Source organism: Salvelinus namaycush, chromosome 30 (assembly GCF_016432855.1).
Source record: "Salvelinus namaycush isolate Seneca chromosome 30, SaNama_1.0, whole genome shotgun sequence".
Lineage (NCBI taxonomy): Eukaryota > Metazoa > Chordata > Actinopteri > Salmoniformes > Salmonidae > Salvelinus > Salvelinus namaycush.
Genome location: NC_052336.1, coordinates 21,839,616 through 21,865,315, shown reverse-complemented (window position 1 = coordinate 21,865,315; position 25,700 = coordinate 21,839,616). Strand labels below are relative to the sequence as shown.

The following is a 25,700-nucleotide window of genomic DNA, read 5'->3' as shown; positions in this document are numbered from 1 at the left end:
TTAACAAGCTACTTTGTCTAAATTAGAGATGTTTATAATGCTATTATTATTAGGTTAGGCTTTAACGTAAACGTCTTTGCACATCGTGTTTTACTCTTGAAATATTAAATAGCCTCCCTTACTCAAGGGCTCTGATAGTTGCTTTTTACAGGTTTTGTGATGCATAGGTCTATTGAATATGCCTGCAATCTGAACAAGTATATGAATTGCTGTATAATGATTATGTTAAAGTGACTTAAAAAATACATGTCCCACTGTTTAATGTCTTTGTGTGGTAGAACCTTGCCCATGTGCTCACCTCATGTTCGACTGGGTGACGAGAAGAGAAGCCGGGGCTATTCTCTGAGATGGCTTTTTCTAACAGGAAAGTTTCATGAATGTGTCTATACCGCCCCCTATCAAAATCGAACCATTTCACATTCATCTCTGCATAACCAACTTCCCTATACCGACACTAGCCTTTACATCCCACCTCCCTCAAACCCCCACCACTCAGCGTCCGTTCTCTTCACCCCCTCCTGACTCCCCTCGGCTGTATAGGCTACGCCACCCAGAATACTGGGACATCCCATTTCCATACCTATAGGAGTGGTTCAGCAGCGACTGGAAGGACTTGGAACTTTAGAGGGGTAGTTCTTTAGAGTCATCCTCCTCTCGCTATAGACTCCTTAGCTCGGCTCTCTCAGACTCGCTGTTGCTTTGATCTCCTCCTTAACAACAGTTAACGTCATCGCATAGCCCTCTGAAGGAGAGTTTTGTCTAGAAGCGTTGGAGCTCTCAGAGGGCTACATTGTAGGAACAGCAAGCAGCATCCACGGAGCCTCACTCACTCCTAACAAGAAGCACATCTTTTGATTATTTATTCAGCCCAGAAAACGCAAGCTACTACCGCAAAAGATATGGAACACCAGCTGCTGTGCTGTGAAGTGGAAACCATCAGAAGGGCTTACCAAGACGCCAACTTACTAAATGACCGAGTTCTACAGACAATGCTCAAAGCAGAGGAAAATTACCTTCCGTCTCCGAATTACTTCAAGTGTGTCCAGAAAGAAATAATACCTAAAATGAGGAAAATTGTGGCTACATGGATGTTAGAGGTGTGTATATTTATGATTAATGTATTGCTGAAAAGTTTGTCCAAACACTAACCATGCCCTTTGGACGCAATGTATTGAATTGGTCGTTTTATGCTTCGTACATTTTATTCTTCACAAGCATGATCGTATATATTATGTAAACATACTGACATGTAGTAGGCTAATGTTTCATTAGTGTACGGTTGTCCAAGTAGGCTAAAATAGATTTGGCACACGGTTGTAGCCTATAAGGCTATTTCGCAGGTATCGTGTGTGTTCAGTAATTACAACACTTGCAATGTAGCTGCTCGATTATTTTCTTTTGTCGGAGACTTATTTAATGTAATTTTGTATTTAGATGTAATTTCCCCCCCCAAATTAATAGCAATGTACACGTATGCAGTCTTACTCTTGCCAGTATTATGCGCCATCTTTGTTGTCGTATGCGTAGGTTTTTAATATAATTAAAAATATTTAATAATGTCAGCTATGACAGTAACTGAATCAGCAAGTCGAAAAGTATATCTTGGGTATGCATGTGTAATCCTGTCGCATGGATAGCGAAAAATGATTATATAAAACCGTAAAGTTTTGTTTCGGCTTACTAATCAGGCTGCTGTTGCTGCAGTTTATGAAGGTTGCTCTGGAGACATGATCGTTTTCACAAAAAATGTAAATAAGAATGCATTTTAAATGGTCGGTTATGATACTATATCGATTAATCAACATTTACATGTAGTTAGAGATCGAGTCTTATGTCGACATACATTTATTATTAATTTCAGAAATTGTGAGTCAGCACAAGATCTAAATGTCGCACGCTCCACGAGAAAGAGCGTTGACTTGTAAATTCAATTGTTTTCATATGTTTACTATGAAAATTCGACATTTCATTAAACTATCCGATAAGGTATACCGTAAGGATCATTTACATGCTAATTTGACAAACCGGGACAATTTTTACATATTTTTTATTCTTTTTTGAAAAGATGACGAACTAGAAATTTAAGGGGAAAGTTGCATTGACGCCACCTTTGTGTCTTTCCAAGAAGCGACTGAAAACAGCCTAAATTCTCAACTATTTCAATTTCCGTTTTAATTAGGCCTAAGCCACTTTCAGCTTTTCGAAATGCATGATTTTATGCTCATTGCATCGGCAGACTATAGCCTACTTTGCGCCACCTGTAGCCTATAATTAGGCCATAGCTATTGTTTTAAGAACAGCCTTAAGGAATAGAAGTATAATTCAAAAAATGTGTTGTGTTGTCATTACAGTATTTTGTTTTCACTTATGGACAGGCCTATTTATTGGTATATACAATCGACCTGAATGCACTTATAGGCCTATATTATAGGCTACTGTAATTTGAGGCTATAGGCTAAATTGCTGTTTTCACTTCTAGGTCTGCGAGGAACAGAAATGCGAGGAGGAGGTTTTTCCCCTGGCTATGAACTACTTGGATAGATTTTTGTCTGTGGAGCTCACAAATAAAACCAGATTACAACTCCTGGGAGCTACTTGTATGTTTTTGGCCTCAAAGATGAAGGAAACGGTCCCTTTAACTGCAGAGAAGTTGTGCATTTACACCGACAACTCCATCCGGCCCAGCGATCTATTGGTAAATGAGCAATGTCAATCTTCTTAATAGACACTCTGTATATGGCTGTAGTTATAATCCATTTCATATCGGCCAGACAATTGTAATGAGCATTTCCATTTTCCATAATATAGGCCTATAGTTAGCCTACTACAATGCATCCAGTTTGTAGGCCTATAGGCATACTACTTGTCTTTGTTTCTCTTTGACTGGATCTAAATCATTATTGCATCATTTTTGTTGTGTTAATTTTAAAGAACGTTTGGTTTCTTATACATTTAAAAAATGTAGCCTAAAGCGGTTAGGCCAGTGTAGCGCAATGACATGACAAGGGCGACATCTCCCTCTAGTGGATAACGTAAAATGTAGAACAAATTATGTGAAGCCACTTGTGAAGTTCGATTGTCTCATTGTGCACGTCTGTCTTTTTTGTTGTTGTAGCAAATGGAACTACTGACTCTAAACAAGTTGAAATGGGATCTAGCATCAGTAACACCTCACGATTTCATAGACCATTTCCTCTCCAAGCTACCAGTCCATCAGAACACGAAGCAGATTCTGCGCAAGCATGCCCAGACATTCGTGGCTCTCTGTGCAACAGGTAGGCCCACATATGAACCACCGGTTCCTGTCACTGCTCCATAACCACTTTTTCAAGGACCAATGGTTAATATATGTGTTAGATTTTGTCTGCATTTTTTTCTCCACTTGCCAGGATAACTCTTCCTCCTTGAAGGACCCAGGTGGCCAATGGTCAATGTAAATGGTTGGGGGTGTGGGCTCTGGTGCAGGAATGTTTGAGTGTACAAGGCCTAACATGTTTTATGGAGGGTGTCTCAGTCACTGTGTAGTGTGGACAAGTAGAGGAGATACTGGAATGGAGTCAGTGATCTCTTTTTCTCCAGATCAGTTTTATGTGATTATGGGTTTGCTTCTCACATTGCTTTGTTGTTTCTCCCCAAAGTCAGGGTTTGCTCAATAGATTTTGAATCTGTTGTCACTGGGGTATGTTTTAGGGCTATTGTGGAAATGAAAATGTTGTGCTGTTGATGCATTTATTTGTGAAAATATATCTACTGCATGCATGGCAGTCAGTTGGGGGATGGACAATGTCCACTCTAGATTCATGGTCACCTTTCATGCACTTGGAGTAGGAAGTGGGGTGCTAACCTCTTTAGAGGAGATCAGCTCAGTGGGGATTAAAACTATAATTTATGAGGGAAATGGGTAGGAAGGAGAGTGGTATTTCCTTCTTGGAAAAAGTTAAGTGGTGTACCCATTGAATGCGTGTGCTGGAAGTTATTTTGTACCTGTTCTATTTTGTCCATGAGCTAGATTTATTGTTTTTGGAAGTGTGTGCATGCGCACCGGTGTCCTGTCAGTGGCTGGTCATGAAATAAGGCACATTCAGGATATTGTGAGTGGAAAGGAGCAACAGGATATCCATTGTCCCCTACATCATTATGCCACAGCCTAGAATGGCCTCCCTCACATAACCTCCACATTAATCCTATTGAAAGCTCATGTGTACTATTTAGTCAATGATCTGTTTCAGATGGGTTGCTTTACGACGTAAGTACTTACTGTCTCTTTCTTTTGTCTTCCCTGTAGATGTCAAATTCATCGCCAACCCTCCCTCCATGATCGCAGCGGGCAGTGTGGCAGCAGCGGTCCAGGGGCTGTACCTAAAGAGCAAAGATGGTGCACTGTCATCTCAGAACCTAACCAACTTTCTGTCCCAAGTCATCAGGAGTGACCCGGTACGTCAAACACAGCTCCCCAGGCCTTTACACTGCACCACACATATGCTTGCATTGACTATTTGTCACAAACCCTTTTGCTACTATTGTCTTTCAGATATTTTGCTTCATTATGCTGACCGTATTTCTCTCTCCTCACAGGACTGCCTGAGGTCGTGTCAGGAACAGATTGAGTCTCTGCTTGAGTCTAGTCTGAGACAGGCACAGCAACATAATGTCTCCACAGAAACAAAAAGGGTAGATGAGGATGTGGACCTGTCCTGCACCCCTACAGACGTGAGGGACATTAACATTTGAGTGGCATCCTCCGCATTTTTGGGGAAATATCTTTGAGGCTCTGGCCTTACTAAGAGGCCATCTGGGAAAAGAGGACACCAGCGCACCCTTGAGTCGTCACCCTCTGAACACCCTCTGGCAAATGCTTTTGTGCCACACCTGTTACGGTGCCCCGGCCTGTATGGCCTTACCAGTGACGTGTGGCCGCCCTCAGCCAGGGCTGTCAAGAAAGGACTGAACACCTCACTTTTCTGAGACCACCAGTCATATTCCCTCTCACTTTCCATCCTGTCTTGCTCAAGACCTAGACAAGGATGATAGCAAAATGAATTCTTATGGAAGATACACAACTATATGGATGAAACAAAAACATTATAGTTTATGTGCAAGATTAAGCCACAGAAATATACATTGTTACCACCCGATGTTGAACTAGGATTTTTAAATACCATAGACTGACTTTACATGCTTACTTAAAACATTCAAAATAACAAGTAGGTATTTTTAGTCTCTTTGTCTAGGTTTTTATTTGAAGTATACATTCATTTATAAGAGAAGGGGCATTTTTGTTCTCTAATAGATAGGCATTTTGCTTGCTATCAAAGCTCCCTTTTTTTTTTTTTTTTTTTTTTGCATCTAGGCATCTGTATCCCTGCTTGCTTATGCGTTTAGTCACTTTATTATATTGTCTAGACTTCAAAAAAAAATTGAGCCCCTAGTTTTGGCCTCTTCTCTTTTTAACTGGGTTGTATAACTCAACAGTATACTTTTAGTATATATTGCTCTGTTTTTATTGTTTAGATGATTGTGGGTTGCTGGTGCTGAGGTTTGGCAAATAAGTTCATTCATTCAATATAAGGACATTTACTTTATATTCAATTAGGAGTAAATTGAATGAACCAGCATTGTTTGGCTGTTGATTTGTGACTTATTTTGTCCTCATTGCCACATATGTACATATTTCAACAGCTAACTATGACATGATAAACTAAAATCTAGCATTAATTGCAAACCTTTACCATGCAATCCACAGTTGAATTTTTTTGTGGTTATATCTTACCTTCTAATACCATTCCATTTTTAAACGCACTTTTAGTCAGTTTTTTTCTGACTCGTAAAAAAAAAAAAACATTTTGAAAAAATGGAATGGAGCAGGTCTCTTTTAACTATGGTGTTATGTGTGTTACAAGTCAATGCAGCCCAGCAGCGATCCTGTGTGCCCTTGATGTAGAAGGGTATTATTTTGGAGATTGTTATGCCACGGTTCTTACAGGAGGGGTCTATAGTGAGACGAGCGTTGTGTGTGGCATGTTTCAGCATCCTGTATTCCATCGCTTGAACGGCATCCAGAGCATTTGAAACACTAAAATATCAAACTTGAAAGCTAAAACAAAGATTTAGGCTGTTTATTATTGCATATTTTCCTATTGGAGCCAGTACAGAGTAGAAACAGGATGCCAAAGTTTGTCTCTATCTAACATTTTGTACACAACTATTTACCATAGTGCTTAACACATGCCTGCCCTCCAAATCATGTGTTTTTTCAATGCAAGACTGAAAGAAAACACCATAGTTAAAATGCTGTTTAGAATATGTAGTTGAGGGGATAAAAATACAAAAAAATTGTTTTGGTATAGAGATGATTTTGCACAAACCTGAAGACTTAGGCTATGTTTTTGTGGCTTGCCTAAGATAAGAGAGAAGGGTAACGTTGAAGAGTGGGGAAAAAGGGAGGCAAAAAGGGTGACAGCAAGTTTTTGTTGACTTGCTGAATTAAGGTGTTTGACTGTACATTGAGAAAAAGATGAGAAAACAGGATAACGGAAGAGCACACTCCTTTTGAGCTGCTATGGAGGAATTCCCAGCAAAGTGTAAAAGAAAATGAAAAACAACAAGAAAAAAACAATGCTTTTTCTCCTATTGTTTGCTGCTATTTTTTTTTAAATATACATATAAATGTCAATATACTGCCATGTAATTGGTCTTTAATTTTCTATGAGAAAATTGTTGCCATCTTTGTTTTTGTAGTTATGTCATCAGTTTTTACTTTATGATTTCAGTGCTATTCCAAAAACAGGAAAAATGAGACACCATGGTTTTTATCAACAATACCTCATTACAGTCAAGATTTATCTTTCATCTATTTTTACTTTTTTTACTAGTTTGTTCAGTGGCTGATAGTCCTGTTTAAACTGCTAATGGTAATGCATTGATCATTATCCAAATGGGTCCTGATGTGAGCAAGTAACCTGGATTGTATAACTCTTGAGTGTTAAGCTGTCTCATTGAAAGAGTCTTTATCCCCTTTAGGCTCCTGAAGGCCCTCCTATTTTATATTTATAAAACATTTTCTCGAGTTAAAGCCCGTAATGAGTTTTTGAGTTTGTTAAATACCAAGCCATAGAATTACTTTCAAATCATCATGCCGTTATTCCACACAGTTCAGTTCATGCTATTCTAGATATCTTGTCCTCCAAGAAGCATAGCATATTTATGTCAACTGCACAATAAATGGTAAATAGATTTAAATCTTGTAACACTGCAGTTTTTTTCTAAACTGAACCGCTACTGGTACATTGAAGCCAAAATAATGGGCTACTGATATTGTTGGCACACTTCCATTTGACCCAGACATCCTTCAGAGTTAATGAGTGTGAGAGCCAACAGTGGTTCACTTAGCCATAGACATGATGCTGCTATATGTTCTGGTTGTAGATGTGAGGTAGGCCTAGTATTTGACAAATGATGTTTCTGCAAGCTGCTCAAATTTCTACTAGCTAACACAGGACCCAGGATGGAGATATTGTTTTTCTGTCTAGTGTAAGGAATACTTGTTACCTCAAATGGAGAAAAAAAATACATGTTGATGCCCCTGTGATCAACTAAAGATGACATTACATATTTGTCATATTGAAAAAGTGCTGTTAGTAAAAATAAATAAAAATCTTTGTCCAAACAGTAACAGAATGTGCTACAGTGACACCCCCCCCCCCCAAAAAAGCTAAATGGTCAGCATTTTAACCATTGCTTCTATTGTTAATGATGGTCGGGGAGGTCGCAGCTCTTACTGAACTGTTGTTTCAGGATCTGTGTTCATTGCAATGGGTCAAAGGTCATCTGGGGTACAAGTAAATAAAGCAAAGATTCTGAAATGTCTGCTTTATGTCTGTTTTGTGTAACAGTTGCTGGTCTGAAATGCACAACCGTTTACTTGCAGATCCATTCTATAAACATGATGAACATCAAACTAAACCAGAATTAAGTGGATTAAATACATCCTGTTTTGTCTTTTCTTGATGGGAAAACAAAGAAATTTCATGTTGTCTTTTACAATGTCACATGATACATATTTATTTTTAAAACAAAGTTATTGTATTCCATACATACATAATCACACCTCAGTTATGATCAGTAATCATCCATTTTGAATAGGAAGTTATAGATTACTGACAGTGACTGAATCGTTTTCCAAAAAAGCAACATTGATATATATTAAGGACATTTTCCAAAATCTAAAGTTGAAATGCTTTGTGGGACTAATGATTACCCATGCTATTGGTCAAAGCATGAGTGTGTGACAGCACTCATTGATTTATTATGCAAGGAATTCCTTTGATCAGGGTTTTCTGTAAAGAAAAAGGTGTGAAATCCTAATCCTTTCCCACAGCCCTGCAATCGTGAGCTGGACAAACAGTGGATAAAGGGTTTCAGCACATAAGACAATGCGGCACCAAATTCCTGCTGGCACATAGACATCTCTCGCTCTCTCTGAACATCATGCCACAAAATTCATTTTATAGCATTTGTAAACTAAAGGATTAATTAAACTTCAGCCATAATGCTCACTATTTAACAAGCACCAAAAAAACTATCATAAAATGCCTAATCTAACCCTGGGTTATAACTGTTTTACTAATGATTTATTAACACTAGTCCTAGCTTTAACCTGTTGATTATATTGTAAACGTTTTACATCCATATCAGATCAGCTCTTTTGCCAATTATCAGCACTGCATTTTATCACTGGGGAAATTTTCATACACATCACTGCATTTTGTATGGGCTGGGAGTCTCTGACTACAAGAAGGGTCCAGCACTGGCTACTTTTTGTATATAAAGTTGTTCTTCAGACACTCCGCAACAACCTCAGCTCACGTATTAACTGGAGATCCAGCAATTTTCAGACCCGCTCTCTGGACTGGCTTGTTCTGGAGGTCCCGCGGGTACCCTTCAGGCCACCTTGAAATTAGACTTGCTTGTCTCCATTGGACAGTTTAGATTGAGTTTAAGGGAGGTGATATGTGAGAGTTGTGATTGTTTTGATTAATCTTGTAATATTTATTGTATTGATATTATTTATTGTATGTTCATGTTTTGTATTTATTAAGGATCCCCATTAGCTTCTAGCTTTTCCTAGGGTCCAGCAACATTAAGGCAGTTATATACAATTTAAAATATTACATTTCAATAACACTTCTCACATGTTCACAGGGCTCCCTTGCAAATGAGACCCTGGTTTCATTGATGACCCACCTTATATAAATATAAGTAATTTACAGATAGCCAGGGGCACACTCCAACACTCAGACATAATTTGCAAGCGAATCATTTGTGTTTAGTGAGTCTGCCAGATCACAGGCAGTAGGGAAGACTAGGAATGTTATCTTGATACGTGTGTGAATTGGACCATTTTCCTATCAAAATCTAATGAGGACTTTTGGGTGTCAGGGAAAATGTATGGAGTAAAAAGTACATTATTTTCATTAGGAATGTAGTGAAATAAAAGTAAAAGTTAACAAAAATATAAATAGTAAAGATACCCCCAGAAAACTACTTAAGTAGTTCTTTAAAGTATTTTTACTTAAGTGTAAAAGCAACTGATTGTTGGGTACTGTAGGTCACAATAAAATGTCAAAGGCTTTCAGATGGGCCAGAGTAAAGAAAAGATGGTACCCACTGGTCTAAGGCCCTGGGCATTTGTGAAGGAACTCTGGAGTATTTCACATAAACCTGTGGGCATCTGAGGTTCGCATAAATACAGTGTCCTCAACCTCTGACATCTTAGCACTTGCGTTTTCAGAGGAAGGATCAACATTGCGCCCCAAGTGCCATCAAAGGGTACAGGGATGGACTCGTCAGGACATGCTACCTCAGTGTGGTATCCTTTCAACATTTTTACCCATGTCTGTAGCTGTGATGCAGTGCAGACCTTCATAACTGAGAATTAGGCATTTCTCACTCATGCCATGAGCAGCTTGTGAAATCATGCATCAAGGTCTTTTAAAGTTATGAAATCGCCTGACTTCCACCGTGATACATATCAACATTAAAATATTAAATTGAGTAGCTGATTCTGGGTGCCAAGATTAATCGTAACTGAATGTTCAAAAAACAAAAGCATGAAAATATATACTGGCATTCTTCAGACATACTGCATTAATGGGCTAGACAGCTGTTAAAACTGAGTTCAGATAGCCTATAGCCATCTGCCTCCAGGACTGGAATGGGGGGGGGGGGGCATATGAGGCACCAAGGCAGGGGAAAACTCTATGCCATCATTTAGTTTGGGGCTTTTTCCCTCGAAGTGCCTGGCGGTTGCATTTGTCACGTCTTCTTTTCATGTCACCACTCGCCACCTGCTCCAGAAATTCCAGAACATTCTCTAAACCCTCCAGTGCCCCCATATCCCTCTCTGCCTCCTCCCTTTCCTTGGCCCCATCCACTCTGCTTGCCCAACACAAGGAATCAAAGAAACAGTGCTGCTACAGCTTTCATTCACTGGCATACCCCCTCTCTCCCTCTGTTCTTTTTTTTGCATTGGACTCAAACACACACAAGTAACTACGAATCAGGTCAGACCGCACAAAGATGAGCAGTGCACTGGCCGTTCCTTCTTCCCTCCAGCTCATTTGGGATTTATCTGTCCCCCTCAGAAGGTGCCTCGGGGCAGTGTTCACCTGCTGCTGCACAGTGCATCAACCAGCTGCCACTGGCCCCCACCTCCCCATCTGGTTTTGTCTATCTGAATTTTTATCCGTACAGCGAATAGAAAGGGGGGACCATGAACAAAAACAAGCGCTCCGCAGCCCCTGCCATCCCTGGTGCCCCTTGATACCATTGTTACAGCCAGAGGCCAATCTCACACATGACTCAGGAGAAGGGGCCGAACATTAACTGACTGCTGACCACCAGTGAAATGAGGCTGAAAGGCCCAGTGGTGGAATTTCATGGGGATGGAGTTGGTTAAACAAAACCAACAGACAGTGATTGCTTTGTGCCTCTGGCAGGTGAATCAACCCTCCTGTCATACTGTATATAAAGTCATTTTACCAAAAAAAGTGGCTTAGAAACACATACCACCTCAGTTTGTATTGCATAGTAAAGAATTTTGGTTTTGATCACTTATTTCATATAATGTTGAGTTTAATTAATGCCTGTAAACTAATACACCATAGCTGATGGAGATCCATCTCCATACTCTTCCACATTATCTCAGCCTGAGGAGCTCACTAAAACATGGGTGTGATATTTTTCATTGACCACATGGTGGGGATGTTGAAGTTTAAGGCTATCCATATGACTTCCTACTACTTGATCATTTCAACCACTGAAATTATTTATCTCCTTGTGACCATTTATGTTTTAGCAAGTGTGAATAGAAAAGGAAACATGTATTGGAATATGCTAACATACATACTTCACAAGTACTTCAAAATAAATAGCTTTTTATTATTATTTCACATCAACCAGTAGTTTAAGCAATCACTCATTCTCAACCAGGTCACTCAAAATTGACCTACACTATTAGAAAAAGTGTTAATTGGGGTTCTGTATAGAACTTTTAGGGGTGTATATATATATATATATGAAGCAAGCGATAGACTCCTTATTGGTTCCATTTGGAACCTTTTTTTCCCCAAAGTGTAGATTAAAAAAAATAAAAAAATCACTCATTTATCTAGAATCATTAGAATTACAAAATAATTGATGCAACTCAGCTCTCTCTTACCACCCAGACAAAGCACTAAATATCAAGGACTATAGAACACCAGTTAGGCCTATGTAGCACTTCCAGTTCACTTTGTGTTCTCAGTGGCACTCCATATTTCAAAACTAGACTGATGCCCCACCAATTGATATCCTAACCTTTGTCATTCGAAAACACCAATTCTTCATAGTACCAACTGATAGCATACTTTATGCTCCACCATTAAAAGTCAGTTAACTACACTACAGACCAATTCAGGACATCCTGTTTACATAAGGGGAGGCCCACCTGCAGGTTCCCCCTCCTCAACTGTTCTCCTATCATGTCTTCAAAGCCACAATGCTTCACAGGAAAGGTTGCATTCAAGGAACCCCCTTCAGATCCTCAAGCCGTGGGCTTTAGAGTTGCCAGTTCCCTTCAGAAAGATATTCCTCCAGACCCTCCAGACTTCACATAATCACTGAAGTCTGTTGGCACATTTAACAGAGAGCAGACCTAAAGGTGAAAGAAATTAAGAGGAGCTAAAGACCAGTACCTAGTTTTTCAGTAGACATTCGTTTAGACATCAAAATAAGAGCATGAAAAACACTGCTAATCAGTGGTCAGTTTAGGTCATGGATAATCTAAAGGCCATGAACCTTTACAATGAAAAACATTTGAGTCAACCATGTTTGTTTCTAAGAGCATATTCACACAATTGACTTGTGGTTGAGTGAGATAGTCCTACCTGTCTAAACTTGGCCCGAACCTTCTCCATGTCTTCCTGTAGATATTCATATTGAGGTTCTTCATGGGGGAACTTCTGAATCAACCCAAGAAGAGATTCCAAAACTTTCAGCCTTTTTCTGAAACATAAAATAGACAAACTGAAGATCATATTATTTGCATGAAAGTCAACAGAAACAAGCGACCAATGATTCGATGAGCTATAGGCATTTTATTACTGCAGATGAGAGGTCAAACCTGGCTTTCACGTCTGTGTTGTTTTGAAGAAGGCATTTCCAAGTGATTCCAAATCCATAATAGAAGGAAACCTATAAAAAGAGGTGAGTGTAGTTTAGAAAGTTATCTGTAGTTGGGGAGAAATTAGTTGTAAAACACAAATCACACTTATTTAACGAAGCTGTTTTCACAAACCAGTAAGCCTATACATGTAATGTGTGTGTAACAAAATCATATGTATGACTTCAGCTGAGTAACAAATCAGCTGCTGTAACAACACTGGGTTGCCATGCCTGCCCTGGGGTTTTGACTAGCTATTAAAAAGTGCCTAGTCAGCCTCCTGAGTGGTGCAGTGGTCTAAGGCACATTTGTTTGTTTCTAATAGCTTATTCACACAAATGACTTGTGGTTTGAGTGAGATAGTCCTACCCGTCTAAACTTGTCCCGATCCTTCTCCATGTCTTCCACATTTTTGCGCATCAAGTTCAAATCATCCTAAGTGATTTTTGTTGAGCTTCACAATTCATTTTAGATACTTTTGGATGATTTGAACATGATGTGCGAAAAATAACTCAGTCACATGACGAATGGGATTTGTGACAAATGCTAAAACGTTAGCACGTGGAAACAGTAACGTTAACAGCGAAACTAAACCAAAGCATGGATTGCTGTCATACCGTGTCCATAGACTGCTTACTACAGGGTAAGGAAACTAATTTTAATTTTGTAATTTGGGTAAACTATCCCCTTAATAGCTAGTTTTGACTAGATGGTTTACAGCTTGTCAGAATTGACTTTTTGTAGCATGTTAAAACTTACGCAGTAGGTTATGATAATTAACGTAGCATGTTAGGATAATTCGGTTAAGGTTAGGAAAATCATTAGGTTTCGCTCAAATGCAACAACAAAAAATATCACCTTTTGACGTCAATTTAGACATGACCCTGGATAAGTGATGCTCAACTTGCCTCCATTGAAAGCTTGGCACCATGTGATGCCCCATGTTTCCGACCATCAATCATTCCTTGTCGCGTGCCTTCATCGAACCCCTCGCGGTACCCCTCTACATGGAACCTGAAATCATATAAAACTCATACGGTAATCACGGAACATTGCTACAACTCTAGCTAACTATAAACAGAAAAGCGACATGCTAAATAAGCTAGAGCAAGGCAGTATTTATCCTACCTATCGTCCGCCATGAGAATACAGTCAAATAAATCTTCACTTTTGTGGGCCATTTTCGAAGAGTTTTAAAAGAGTATCGCCTATTACACATATTACTTGGCTATCTAGCCTAGCCAACAGCCCTCGCTTCCGCAAACATCAGTTTGTGGCTACAGCATTGCTTTAGACAGCCCAACAGTTAGTTTGCGCATCACTGCCATCTACTGTGTTGGAGTTTATTGTTCTTCGATGAGGTACAACGGCGGTTGGCATCCAATGTTAATGGGGCATTACCGCCACCAGCTGGACGGGGTATTAAATAAAACGAAAACATATATTCCGAAAAGGGGTAAAACGATATCATACAAAATATCTAAAAAACAAAGCCATCATACTTCTTCAACCACAGTCCACTCCAAAATACATCCCTACACAGGCTCAGGGGCCTGTGATAGAGCTACGTTCACCGACAGGAACGTTCAGCGGCATTCAAAATGATTACAATTTTCTTAGACTTCTTCTCCGCTTGTGCTGTACAGTTTATGACCATTGTAATAAATAATACAAAGTCCACCTTTTTAATATGCAGCATTTCACTATTTCTCGGTTGGTGATAAACCTTCACTAGTATTGGTGGCTCTACTACCATTGCTTCTACCACGCCACTCGTTCCTTCCCATTTTCTCACCGCCTCCAGATAGGTGACACGCTGGACACTCCATTCTCCTTCACCTTCTCCTTCAACAGGGCACTCCAAGAATTCAGGTGCATGAACACATCCACAGGTGCAGCATTTTCCTTCATCTGGCATACAATATTCTTCCCTTCTGCATGCACTTGACACATGACCAAATATTTTACATGTATGACACTGAAGGGGCTTGTGCACAGAAGCTCTTACAGGGTATCTCATGAAAGCTAATTTTGTATGAGAAGGGAGAGACTCAGTAGCATGGATGAAGTGAACTTATTTTCTCCGTCCACCATACAAGTCAATCGACTTGCACAAACCACTCCATCAATGTATTCAGTTATATCCTCTGCCTTTATTTTGCACCTTCTTGCGCCACCCTAAAAATAACCCCCTTGAAAGGCGCCCTGCTACGAAAATCCATGCAGGAAACATTCCACTCAGATATCATTTTGAGTCTTAACACACGCTTCTTCTGCTCCACAGACACACAAAACATCTAAATAAGACCACTTTCTTCCAACACATTCCAGATTTTCCTGGAAACGTTAAACGGATTTCCCAAGTAGCATTTATCCAAAACCCTGACTCCGACCAAAAACGAGTCTAGTGGTTTCCTATTTTCCAACATAGCTTTACTTCTTCGGTTTCCCTTTTTCTTCGCCACTGTAACCCACTCAATCTTCACTCGACTCACTGGCAGTTTCAACCAAAACCTCAGTTTCCTCCATTTTCCGTCAACCCAATCTAATCCAATCAATCTGGAGTTTGTTGGAGCCGAGGTTCCAGTTATAAGCAGTAAAGAGATGCTAGTGCTGAAAATAAACATGACATTTAGCGCTACATTGTCACATCTCGCAATGAACATGATGACTTACACCATGGACAGTGCCACGTAATAACAGCCAATGAATGCATCTCAATGATTGTAGTGCTCTAGCAGCACCCAGTGCAAGCAGTGGTGTAAAGTACTAAGTTAAAATACTTTAAAAGATTACTTAAGTAGTGTTTTGGGGTATCTGTACTTTACTATTTATATTTTTGTCAACTTTTACTTCTACTTCACTACATTCCTAAAGAAAATAATGTACTTTTTTTAAATTTATTTTTTTATCACCTTTTCTCCCCAATTTTCGTGGTATCCAATCGCTAGTAATTACTATCTTGTCTCATCGCTACAACTCCCGTACGGGCTCGGGAGAGACGAAGGTCGAAAGCCACGCGTCCTCCGAAGCACAACCCAACCAAGCCGCACTGCTTCTTAACACAGCGCGCCTCCAACCCGGAAGCCAGCCGCACCAATGTGTCGGAGGAAACACCGTGCACCTGGCCCCCTTGGTTAGCACGCACTGCGCCCGGCCCGCCACAGGAGTAGTAAAAGCTGGAGTGCGATGAGACAAGGATATCCCTACCGGCCAAACCCTCCCTAACCCGGACGACGCTAGCCCAATTGTGCGTCGCCCCACGGACCTCCCGGTCGCGGCCGGCTGCGACAGAGCCTGGGCGCGAACCCAGAGACTCTGGTGGAGTGCTCTAGACCACTGCGCCACCCGGGAGGCAATAATGTACTTTTTACTCCATTCATTTTCCCTGACACCCAAAAGTACTTGTTACATTTTGAATGCTTAGCAGGACAGGAAAATGGTCCAATTCACACACTTATCAAGAGAACATCCCTGGTCATCCCTACTGCCTCTGATCTGACAGACTCATTAAACACAAATTCTTCATTTGTAAATTATGTCTGAGTGTTGGAGTGTGCTATCCATCAATTGTGCCATCTGGCTTGCTTAATATAAGGAATTTGAAATGATTTATACTTTTACTTTTGATACTTAAGTACATTTTAGCAATTACATTTACTTTTGATGCTTAAGTATACTTAAAACCAAATACTTTTAGACATTTACTCAAGTAGTATTTTACTGGGTGACTTTCACTTTTACTTGAGTCATTTTCTATTAAGGTATCTTTACTTTTACTCAAGAATGACAATTTAGTACTTTTTCCTCAACTGAGTGCAAGGAAGGTAAGCATTTTCTTTACCCTAAAAAGGCCTACCAGTTGATGAAAGCTACCGGAAAATATAGAAAACAAACAATAATAATAATAATAATAATTTCTGTCCATGCATGGGTTGAACTATCAGTTATCATACTGGCCTTTTACTTTTACTATGGAGGTATATTTATTGTTATCTTTAGTAGGCTACTGGCCCTCCCTCCCTTCAGGCTATGCACAAACCCTACACCCCAACCCGAGCACTCCATTCTGCCACCTCTGGTCTCTTGGCTGTGGCAGGGCTTGCAAACTATTACGAACTACAAAGGGAAACCCTGCCGCGAGCTGCCCAGTGACGCGAGCCTACCAGATGGGCTAAATGCCTTTTATGCTCGCTTCGAGGCAAGCATCACTGAAGCACGCATGAGAGCACCAGCTGTTCCAGACGGCTGTGTGATCACGCTGTCCGTTGCCGATGTGAGCAAGACCTTTAAACAGGTCAACATTCACAAGGCTGCAGGGCCAGACGGATAACCAGGACATGTACTCAGATCATGCACAGACCAACTGGCAAGTGTCTTCAATGACATTTTCAACCTCTCCCTGACTGAGCAGGTCGAGCGCTTCAAGTTCCTTTGTGTCCACATCACCAACAAACTATCATGGTCCATTCCCCTTCAGGAGACTGAAATATTTGGCATGGGTCCCCAGGCTCCTTAACAGCTTCTACCCCCAAGCCATAAGACTGCTGAACAATGAATCAAATGGCCACCTGGACCAGCTAAATTCATAATAATAAAAAAAAAAAGCTGTACAAATATATAAGTATTTACAAGCATCTACAAACATGTAGACAAAGTGCATGCAGAGCCCCATATTTGTTTTTCAAAATACATGGATCAAGTATTTTCATTAAATAATATGACTAAGTCTAAAAAAAATAATAATAACAAAATAAATACTACAATTGATTTCAATCCACTTCTTCTTGGGCCTGAATGTTTGGAGTGGTGTATAATGTTCTGTGCCAAGTGCAAATTATGAGTTTGGAGACACTTTGTAGATGTAGAAGCTTCTTAGTATAGGTTTCATGTTAGCACCATCAGTCTCTCATCTCTCGATCGCTTTGGATCGAGATCTGTGAAAGTTTCCTAAAGGCATCTATAGTGTTTATGTCTAGGCCTGACTGTGGGCCTTGCTCGGAGTGGGCTGACAACCCCAAATCTGTTGTTATATCCAGGGGCAGGGTGCTCAACCTTGGCAGAAACCGGGACAGTTCAGGAATGCATCTGTCTCGCCCCTTGAGCCTCTGCCTGCTGCCACCCAGGCTCACGAGGGTCCCATGCTTGTCGGAGACATAAATATTGTAGCCGTCTGGGAGGAAGTTTTCCTTGAAGGAGCAGTCATCTTTCATATAGGTTTGCTATGAGAAGAGGAGGGAGAAAATAAGCTTTAGTGAATATGGAGTGACGCACACAGGCTGTTTGTTAGACCCTCTTCATCATCAAAGTGTGTCATCCTGACTGACTCCTGCCAGGAGTTCTTGGAGAGCTCTTTGCATAGTGTACACAGAGTCACTAGAGGCCAATGTTGTTGTTCCTGTTCCTTTCCAATGAGGTTTTAACTTTTCAAATATACCCTACCAGTGGACAAAGGTTGCAGCAGGGACATACAGTATAACCTATAGTAAACCATAGAATTCTCAGTATTTGCCAAATATATTTAAAATCTGGTACGGAAATGTAATGTAACATTTTATGCAACTGCTTCTGTAAATAACTCAGGAAACGTATTCAATATTTTACTATCATGAGCTATGATCTTTGTGTTGCCTATATTTTACTATTTGCATTTAGAGCAAAACCTTAGGATTATAGGGTTCTATAGACATCTGATGAAGGATAATTGGATATTCTGTACCAAACACTTTCTCAAAATGAGTGTATATATAGTTTTATGTTTTATTAATTTGATATAAATGTCGATGTATTAATGCGCCTCCAAACATGTATTTCTGTTATTCACAAATCGGAGCTGCATCTGAAATTGTGAGGTTTTAGTCATTGCAATCAATCAAAAGTCAAATGTGAGTGCTCTTACGGATGAGTATTGTCTTCCATTCCCTTCCATGCAGATACTGCGAGGCTGCTACTCCTTTGATTGCGACACAGCCCGTGTCTACACGTCGTATTTCCACCAAACTTGTATCAACACAACAGATCATTCAATTTACTTTTTTATTTTGATTAAATATTTACAAATCATAATAAAACTGTGACAGCAATACATACAGATATACCAACAGACAACCACAACACGTGATAATACAAATAATATAAAATACAAAACATATAAAACAGACAGAAATATAGGTTTATATTGTGCCTAATCAGAATAATATCTCAAATGTGGGATGAAATTGAAAAAGTTCTGTATTTGGACATTAGCTAACTCCTCTCCTTATTATGGATGTTATGAAGGAGATGGCTGAGGACCAGGTGGATATTGTGGTGGCTTTAGCTCTGTGTATTCTAGCGGTGGATCTCTCCAGGAGATAACAAGGTGTAGATCCACAGAGTGTTCAAGTGAGCCTCCTGATCAAACAAAGCTTTCAAACTTGCCTTTTTTCTGCAGTAAGCCAGTTATAAGTGCATATTACTTCTGGGATTTTAGACAGGTTTACACACTTTCTAAATAAATTCTATTGACTATTAGGCATATCTCTGTATGTAAGTATTATGTACAACCTAATAGAGTTACCATTTTATAATCCACACATTTCAAATTCATAATCACACGTTTTCATATGACTTTCTTAAAGGATGCCAATACACAATGCTCAACCAAAAGTTCAACATCTATTTCATCAAAACAACCTATCCAGAATATGAATTCTGGTTATGCAGTCTCCAATCAATATTGTGAATGACCTTGCCAGTGCTATTCAAAGATGGCAAAGCAAAGGCAAAGTTAATAGGGCCACTATGTCTCAACAAAATATAACCGTTTCATTGCTGCTCTATTTATAGTGGTAGCGTACTTACTGTAAGAGCTCTGCTCAGGAGATCCGTGCACCTTGCCGTTCTCGTTGATTAGCAAATGCAATCCGTGTGTGGCCGCATACAGATGGCTGCCCCTGCCCCGAGTGGGGGCAGACAAACAACTCCAACAGCAAAACATATGTTAACCATGTATACTGCAGTAACTGCAAGTGTCATTTTGCTCTTGACTATAGCAAATTCTCTTTTCTGAGGCTTTTCTCTGTCTATTATGCCAGACCGTCTCCCTTCTTTCTACCTGTCGCTATTTTCTAGTAAGACAATGTCCCAGCCTTTTTAAAATGTAATGCTTACCAGTACGATCATAACCCTTTTCCCAAAGCCAATTCTGGGAACAACAAAATCCTAGGTGACTGGTTGGCCATGCCACGACCAAGGATTTATAAGATAATTAGGCCTTAAATTATCAAAGTCAAAACATTGATGATCATAATGTATTATAATAATTGATTATAATGATATGAATTGTGTAAATATGTATATTCCATTTGATTTATAGCCCTGTGTAATTTATGAGGTCTTGAGAAGTTAAAGTGAATTATAGGCTACTGGATTAAATAATAGCCATCCACTCGTCATTATAATATAACAACAACCTTTTTAAATTAGGCTATATTAATTAAATCTGGTTTGCCATTGCTCAATCGGTGGGAGCATTCAGTTATTTCGCTAAATGCCAAGGGTACAAGTCATGTGTAATTCAAATAAACTCTGGCACAGGAACATATCTGTCCTTGTTGGATTTGGTCAACTAGCACAAATAACAGATTTACTCCTCTGTTATCTTATTTTGACCGAGGGTTTCCGATGCTTAGTGCACACTCGTTGTCAATTGACGAATTCCTACGTGGACCGTGAAATGTAGGCTACATAGATGTTAAACAGTAATTTAGAGCAAATATCCCCATTCATGAAAATGCAAAGCGCAATATCAGATCAGGTAGTATTAAACTGTGTGGACGGTCGAGATAACGTCTCTCGGTGAGTAGCTTATTCCAGTAGGCCAATATTTGTCCAAATACATGTTGTTGTTTTTTTATCAAACTGATGTCTTTAACTTTATTCATAACATTATGGTGTGACCGATTTAACGGGAGCCTTCTTGAAGATTACTGACTAATCCATGGACTAATTAACCAGCTCTGCCTAAAATAAATTGCCTACTTATTCTGTAAACCATTTTTTTTTCACTCAGTGGTCCATGTCATTATATTCACTAGGTGGCGCACAATACCACATTATCCATTTTAAATTCTAAAGTGTCTTCGTGAGCTTTATGGAGTCTTACAAGGAATTAGTTGATGAAGTTCGTGCCAACGACATCTTCAAAGGTTACACGTATGCTGGATAGGATATACGTACTTTTGCGCACTTTTACGCCTTGAATTGGGTGCACTGCGAAGGTGCCGTCCATATTTGCACCGAGGCCAGCTGACTGTCTATTCAGGGTGATAGTGAGTAGGGTAACCAAGGCTGGTTAACAAGATTAGATGGTAGCCTTAACGCTTTTATCGCAGCATTTAATTGTAGGCATGCTGTTGTTGTGTATTTTACATTTGATCAGTATGTCTTGTCAGTCAGTATCATGCCGATGTGAAATGCATGCGCTAATAGCGTTTCAATCGGTGACGTCACTCGCTTTGAGACCTTGAAGTAGTGGTTCCCCTTGCTCTGCAAGGGCCGCGGCTTTTGTGGAGCGATGGGTAACGATGCTTTGTGGGTCCCTGGTTCGCGCCCGGGGCGAGGGGACGGACTAAAGTTATACTGTTACACCGATAGTCTCTTACACCGATAGTCTCTGATCGAATGGCGACAAAAACGTTGTGTTTACTGGGTGGTAAGCCTTGCGAAATGTTTGGTAAATTGCCGCGTGCCGCTTAGGCAACCCACTGTGACCCGCTTGTGGGCGTGCTTGCAGCACGTTCAAAGTGTGTCAAGAATTCAGCATCGCAAGTTCGTATGAAGGTCTGGTTATTAAATGAGTAACGTTAAATAGTTCAATAGTAATAATCTCTAAAACGCTCTGGTGACAAACTTTGCTGCCCTGTTTCCAATTGTCCACATGGCTGGGAGAACCTACTCAAGTAAGTAAATACATTTCGAAAATGTAAAAAAACAACTATGTGCAGGCTAACTCAAATGAGCTGCTAAATGAGGTCGCTAGTTGGCTAGCTAGCTATCTAGCCAATTTTACATACTGTATAGATAGGTAGCTGGTGCTATTTAATTCACTTAGCTAGCTAATATGAAGTTAGCTAGCTATCCCGATGTTTTTATCACTCTAAAAAAACTCCAAATGCATTTGTAGGTTGCTAGCTAACAGCCATGGAGGAGGGTGAAAGGATAGCAGCCCCAACTGTCAAAATGAGTAGGCTATTCTGGATAGGGCAGGTACTTTTGTGTAGTTCCTGTCCCTAGAAGTGAGTACGGAGATAATAGTAAGATAATATTCAGTGTGGTTTTGTGAGGTTTTCTGTCCTCAGATAAAGATAGCTATGAAAGCCTGCCTACAGATGAAGAGGTCCCAATGAAGAGTGTGTTGTGCAGGCTCAGGTGTATAACTGGCGCCTTCCACCTTCAAAGAATAGTAAGACACTTCAATATTTCTATAACTACGGTATATTGTTTGTCCTCGTGTGCCCGTTCATGTTTTTCAGCAGAAAGTACTCTGCAGCCACTTAGTGTGGACACCATGTGAGCCCATACACACAGATTCCTGTTGAACACTCTTTAACTACCATATTTTCTCAATAAGTCTCTCCTTCACTTCATCCCTCTCTCCCCTTCTCCCTAAATCCTCTAGGTTATATCAGCTGTGTTGGTGAACCCCTCCCGCATCTGAACTGGCTACATAGAGGGCACAGCATGATCAGAGGTGAGAGGTCGCTTGGTCAGGTCAACAGGAAGTATTATTAAAGAGCTGCTTTACATTGAAATACAGATAGAAATGCAGTAGTCCCAGAGTTAATGATCCAAGGTCAGTTTAGCATTTCACCTCCTGATTTTATGATGACTGACAGTGTTAGAATAAAAACACAAAAGCAAGGCTTAAACATGCTCTCTTTCTCCATCTGTCTCTCGTCTGCAGGTATGTTTTGATGTGAGAGAGGATCCCAACCCCAACCCCCAGTCCCGTCATCGCCACCTCACCCGCTCTTAAGATAACCTTCGGGCCGACTGGGAGCCCAAGGCTGGTTAGGAGACACCACTAGAGACACTATTATGTAATTGGGATGAACTGAGAGAATATTAGGGTAGCACTGTGATTCATTAATCATATGCTGCCTTCCCTGCTCCTTATGTTCATACCTCTTTTTTCCTTTCTGTCTTACACCTCACCACCTCCTCTTTCTTCCTGTTTTTATAATGCACAACATATGTGCATTGAAGTACAGATTGAACTTGTATTTATCATATAATATTAGTTATAATATTTATAATGCATGTATTTATAACACATGGATAATTAACTTCTTTCAATAAAGCGTTTCACATTCTCTACTGGTTGAAGTTAAGTCTCATTTGATGAAATATTAACACCTATCCTGTGTTTATCAGATCAATGCAGATGAAGGAATTTAGATATTGAGATGAACCGGTTTGAGTATTTACATGATGCAGAGGACATGTAGTGTCCTGTTTTTTAAAATTATGCTTCTGTATATATGAATTACAAATCAGCATTTAACTAGTTAAATCATGTTTCTAGTATTTTGCATAGTTATTACAATGTGTAACCATTGATGTCCCAGGACCAAGATTGGTAAACACTGTTGAAGTGTATAATTGTAATACATACATGCAGACACAGCATCATTCAAGGACTGGAATTTGATACCCCTGGTATTGGATATGACTTAAAAATAATCTCAGACATTCACACCTGAACTGCACCTTTATTTGCCAAGGTAGAGTACATGATCAGTGAATATATTAAATGTACAACCTACAATGTGGGGATCTCATGCATGATATTAACTACATGTATATATGACTTGCATCTTTGGCACAAAGTTATTTTATTCTACTCAATCCATTTTTTTATTATTATTATTATTAAACCTTTATTTAACCAGGAAGGGCTCATTGAGATTTAAAATCTCTTTTTCAAGAGTGTCCTGGCCAAGATAGGCAGCACCAAGTCATTACAAAAATTACAGACAAACAATCTAGTAAAAACCATAGAATTCACAAGAGTATAACAAAATCAAAAAGAGCAAATTAAAAATATTGACAGGTCAGGGAATCAGTCTCAAGATCATTCATCAGTGATTTAAAAATATTAATCGGGACAAGTTCTTCCAGTTTAAAAGTATTTTGTAAGGCATTCCAAGACGATGGCGCAGAGTACATAAAAGCGCTTTTACCAAATTCAGTTCGGACATTTGGAACAGTTAGCAGGATAAAGTCCAGCGAACGAAGAGAGTACCCACCACATTTCTGAACAATAAAAATGCCCAAATAAAACGGTAGTAAACCCAAAATGGCTTTGTAAATAAAAGTATACCAGTGACAGCCTATGAGTGACTAGAGAAGGCCAGCCAACCCTGGTATACAAAGTGCAGTGTTGTGTAAGGGTTTTGCAGTTTATAATACATCTCAAAGTGCCATGGTAAAGGGTGTCAATTGATCTCAAACACTGAGCGGAAGTATTCATATATAAAATATCCCCATAGTCTAGTAAAGGCATAAATATATCTGATACTAGCCTCCTTCTGGCTTCAAAAGAAAAACAGGCCTTATTCCTAAAATAAAACCCCAATTTCAGCTTTAATTTTTTTGTAAGTTGTTGAATATGCGATTTAAAAGAGGCCGTCATCAATTAAAATTCCAATATATTTATATGAGGTTACAGTCTCAATCTCAATGCCCTGACAGGTAACAATAGGTGAAAAGTTCAGAGGTCTATTTCTTTCTTTAGAAAACACCATTAGTTTAGTTTTGTCAGTATTGAGGATAAGCTTCAATTGACACAAGGTATGTTGAACAGTATAAAAAGCATTTTGCAAGTTCTGGAAAGCTTTTGTAAGAGACGAGGCACAACAGTAAATAACAGTATCATCAGCATAAAAATGAAGTTGCGCATTTTGGACATTTTTGTCAAAATTATTTATATAAATAGTGAATAAGAGAGGACCAAGTACAGAGCCTTGGGGCACACCATTACAGACAGACAATTTAACAGACATGAGCCCATCAAATTGAGTGCACTGAGTTCTATCAGACATAGTTAGCAAACCATGCAACTGCATGCTCTGAAAGACCTACACTCGACAATCTCTGCCTTAGAGAGATCAATAAAAAGTGAGACACAGTGCTGTTTTTTGTCAAGGGCTTCAGTGATATCCTTTAAATGGCTGCTGTAATTGTGCTCTGCTTCTTCCTGAAGCCTGATTGATACATTGATAAAATAGAGTTAGTAAATAAAAACTATTTTAGCTGTTCACTCACAAGGGTTTCAAGTATTTTCACCAGGGGTGACAGCTTTGAGATTGGCCTATAATTATTTAAAAGAGTTGGATCTCCCCCTTTTAAAAGTGGTAGGACAAATGCTGATTTCCAGATCTTTGGAATTTCATTACATTCCAGGGTTAGATTGAACAGATATGTAAGTGGTTCAGCTATGAAATCAGCTGCCAGATTTAAAAAGCAGGGATACAAAAGATCAGGACCTGCAGGCTTTCTCTGATCTAAGGATTTTAGGGCTTTATGTACCACCTGCACTGAGAATGGCAAAAAGCTAAAAGTTTGACCAGCTCTCACTGTTTCATCCACACAGGGTTGAGACAGAGGACACTGAATCAAACAGCCTACCAGATTATACAAAGTGCTCATTGAAACAATTCAGTATTTCAGTTTTGTCATATACAGCAACAAAGTCCTTCAATACACATGACGATAATTCATTAACATTACTGTTACCAGACATAGACTTAATAGCCTTACAAAACTTTCTAGGGTCATTCAGGATATCAGTGGTAACAGACATAAAATATTCAGACTTGGCCTTCCTGAGAAGAAAAGAACACTTGTTTCGTAACTGCCTAAAAATAAGCCAATCAGCATCGGAACATGATTTCCTTGCTTTAGCCCAGGCTAGATTACGGTTGTGAATAATACAAGACAGCTCAGAAGAAAACCA

General features: G+C 39.6%; 2 protein-coding genes and 1 pseudogene across 3 annotated transcripts; 1 reads left to right on the top strand and 2 right to left on the bottom strand.

Moving 5' to 3' along the window:
* The first annotated feature begins 596 nt into the window (after window positions 1-596).
* Window positions 597-5,315, top strand: LOC120025309 (G1/S-specific cyclin-D1-like). Its single transcript, XM_038969804.1, has 5 exons — window positions 597-1,097; window positions 2,480-2,695; window positions 3,116-3,275; window positions 4,286-4,434; window positions 4,576-5,315. Exons 1-5 carry the CDS (start codon window positions 900-902, stop codon window positions 4,729-4,731), a joined length of 879 nt encoding a protein of 292 aa, XP_038825732.1. The 5' UTR covers window positions 597-899; the 3' UTR covers window positions 4,732-5,315.
* A 6,103-nt stretch (window positions 5,316-11,418) lies between these two features.
* On the bottom strand, window positions 11,419-13,985 carry LOC120025008 (protein LTO1 homolog). 2 transcript variants are annotated; one of them, XM_038969434.1, is made up of 5 exons: window positions 13,829-13,985; window positions 13,609-13,714; window positions 12,662-12,732; window positions 12,426-12,543; window positions 11,419-12,193 (listed from the first exon to the last, which is right to left on the bottom strand). In XM_038969434.1, exons 1-5 carry the CDS (start codon window positions 13,879-13,881, stop codon window positions 12,116-12,118), a joined length of 426 nt encoding a protein of 141 aa, XP_038825362.1. In that variant the 5' UTR covers window positions 13,882-13,985; the 3' UTR covers window positions 11,419-12,115. The 2 variants fall into 2 exon arrangements, with proteins under 2 accessions (XP_038825362.1, XP_038825363.1); XM_038969435.1 differs by having other exon boundaries at window positions 11,419-12,165.
* A 3,616-nt stretch (window positions 13,986-17,601) lies between these two features.
* LOC120025057 lies at window positions 17,602-19,679 on the bottom strand (annotated as a pseudogene).
* Between the last annotated feature and the right edge of the window lie 6,021 nt (window positions 19,680-25,700).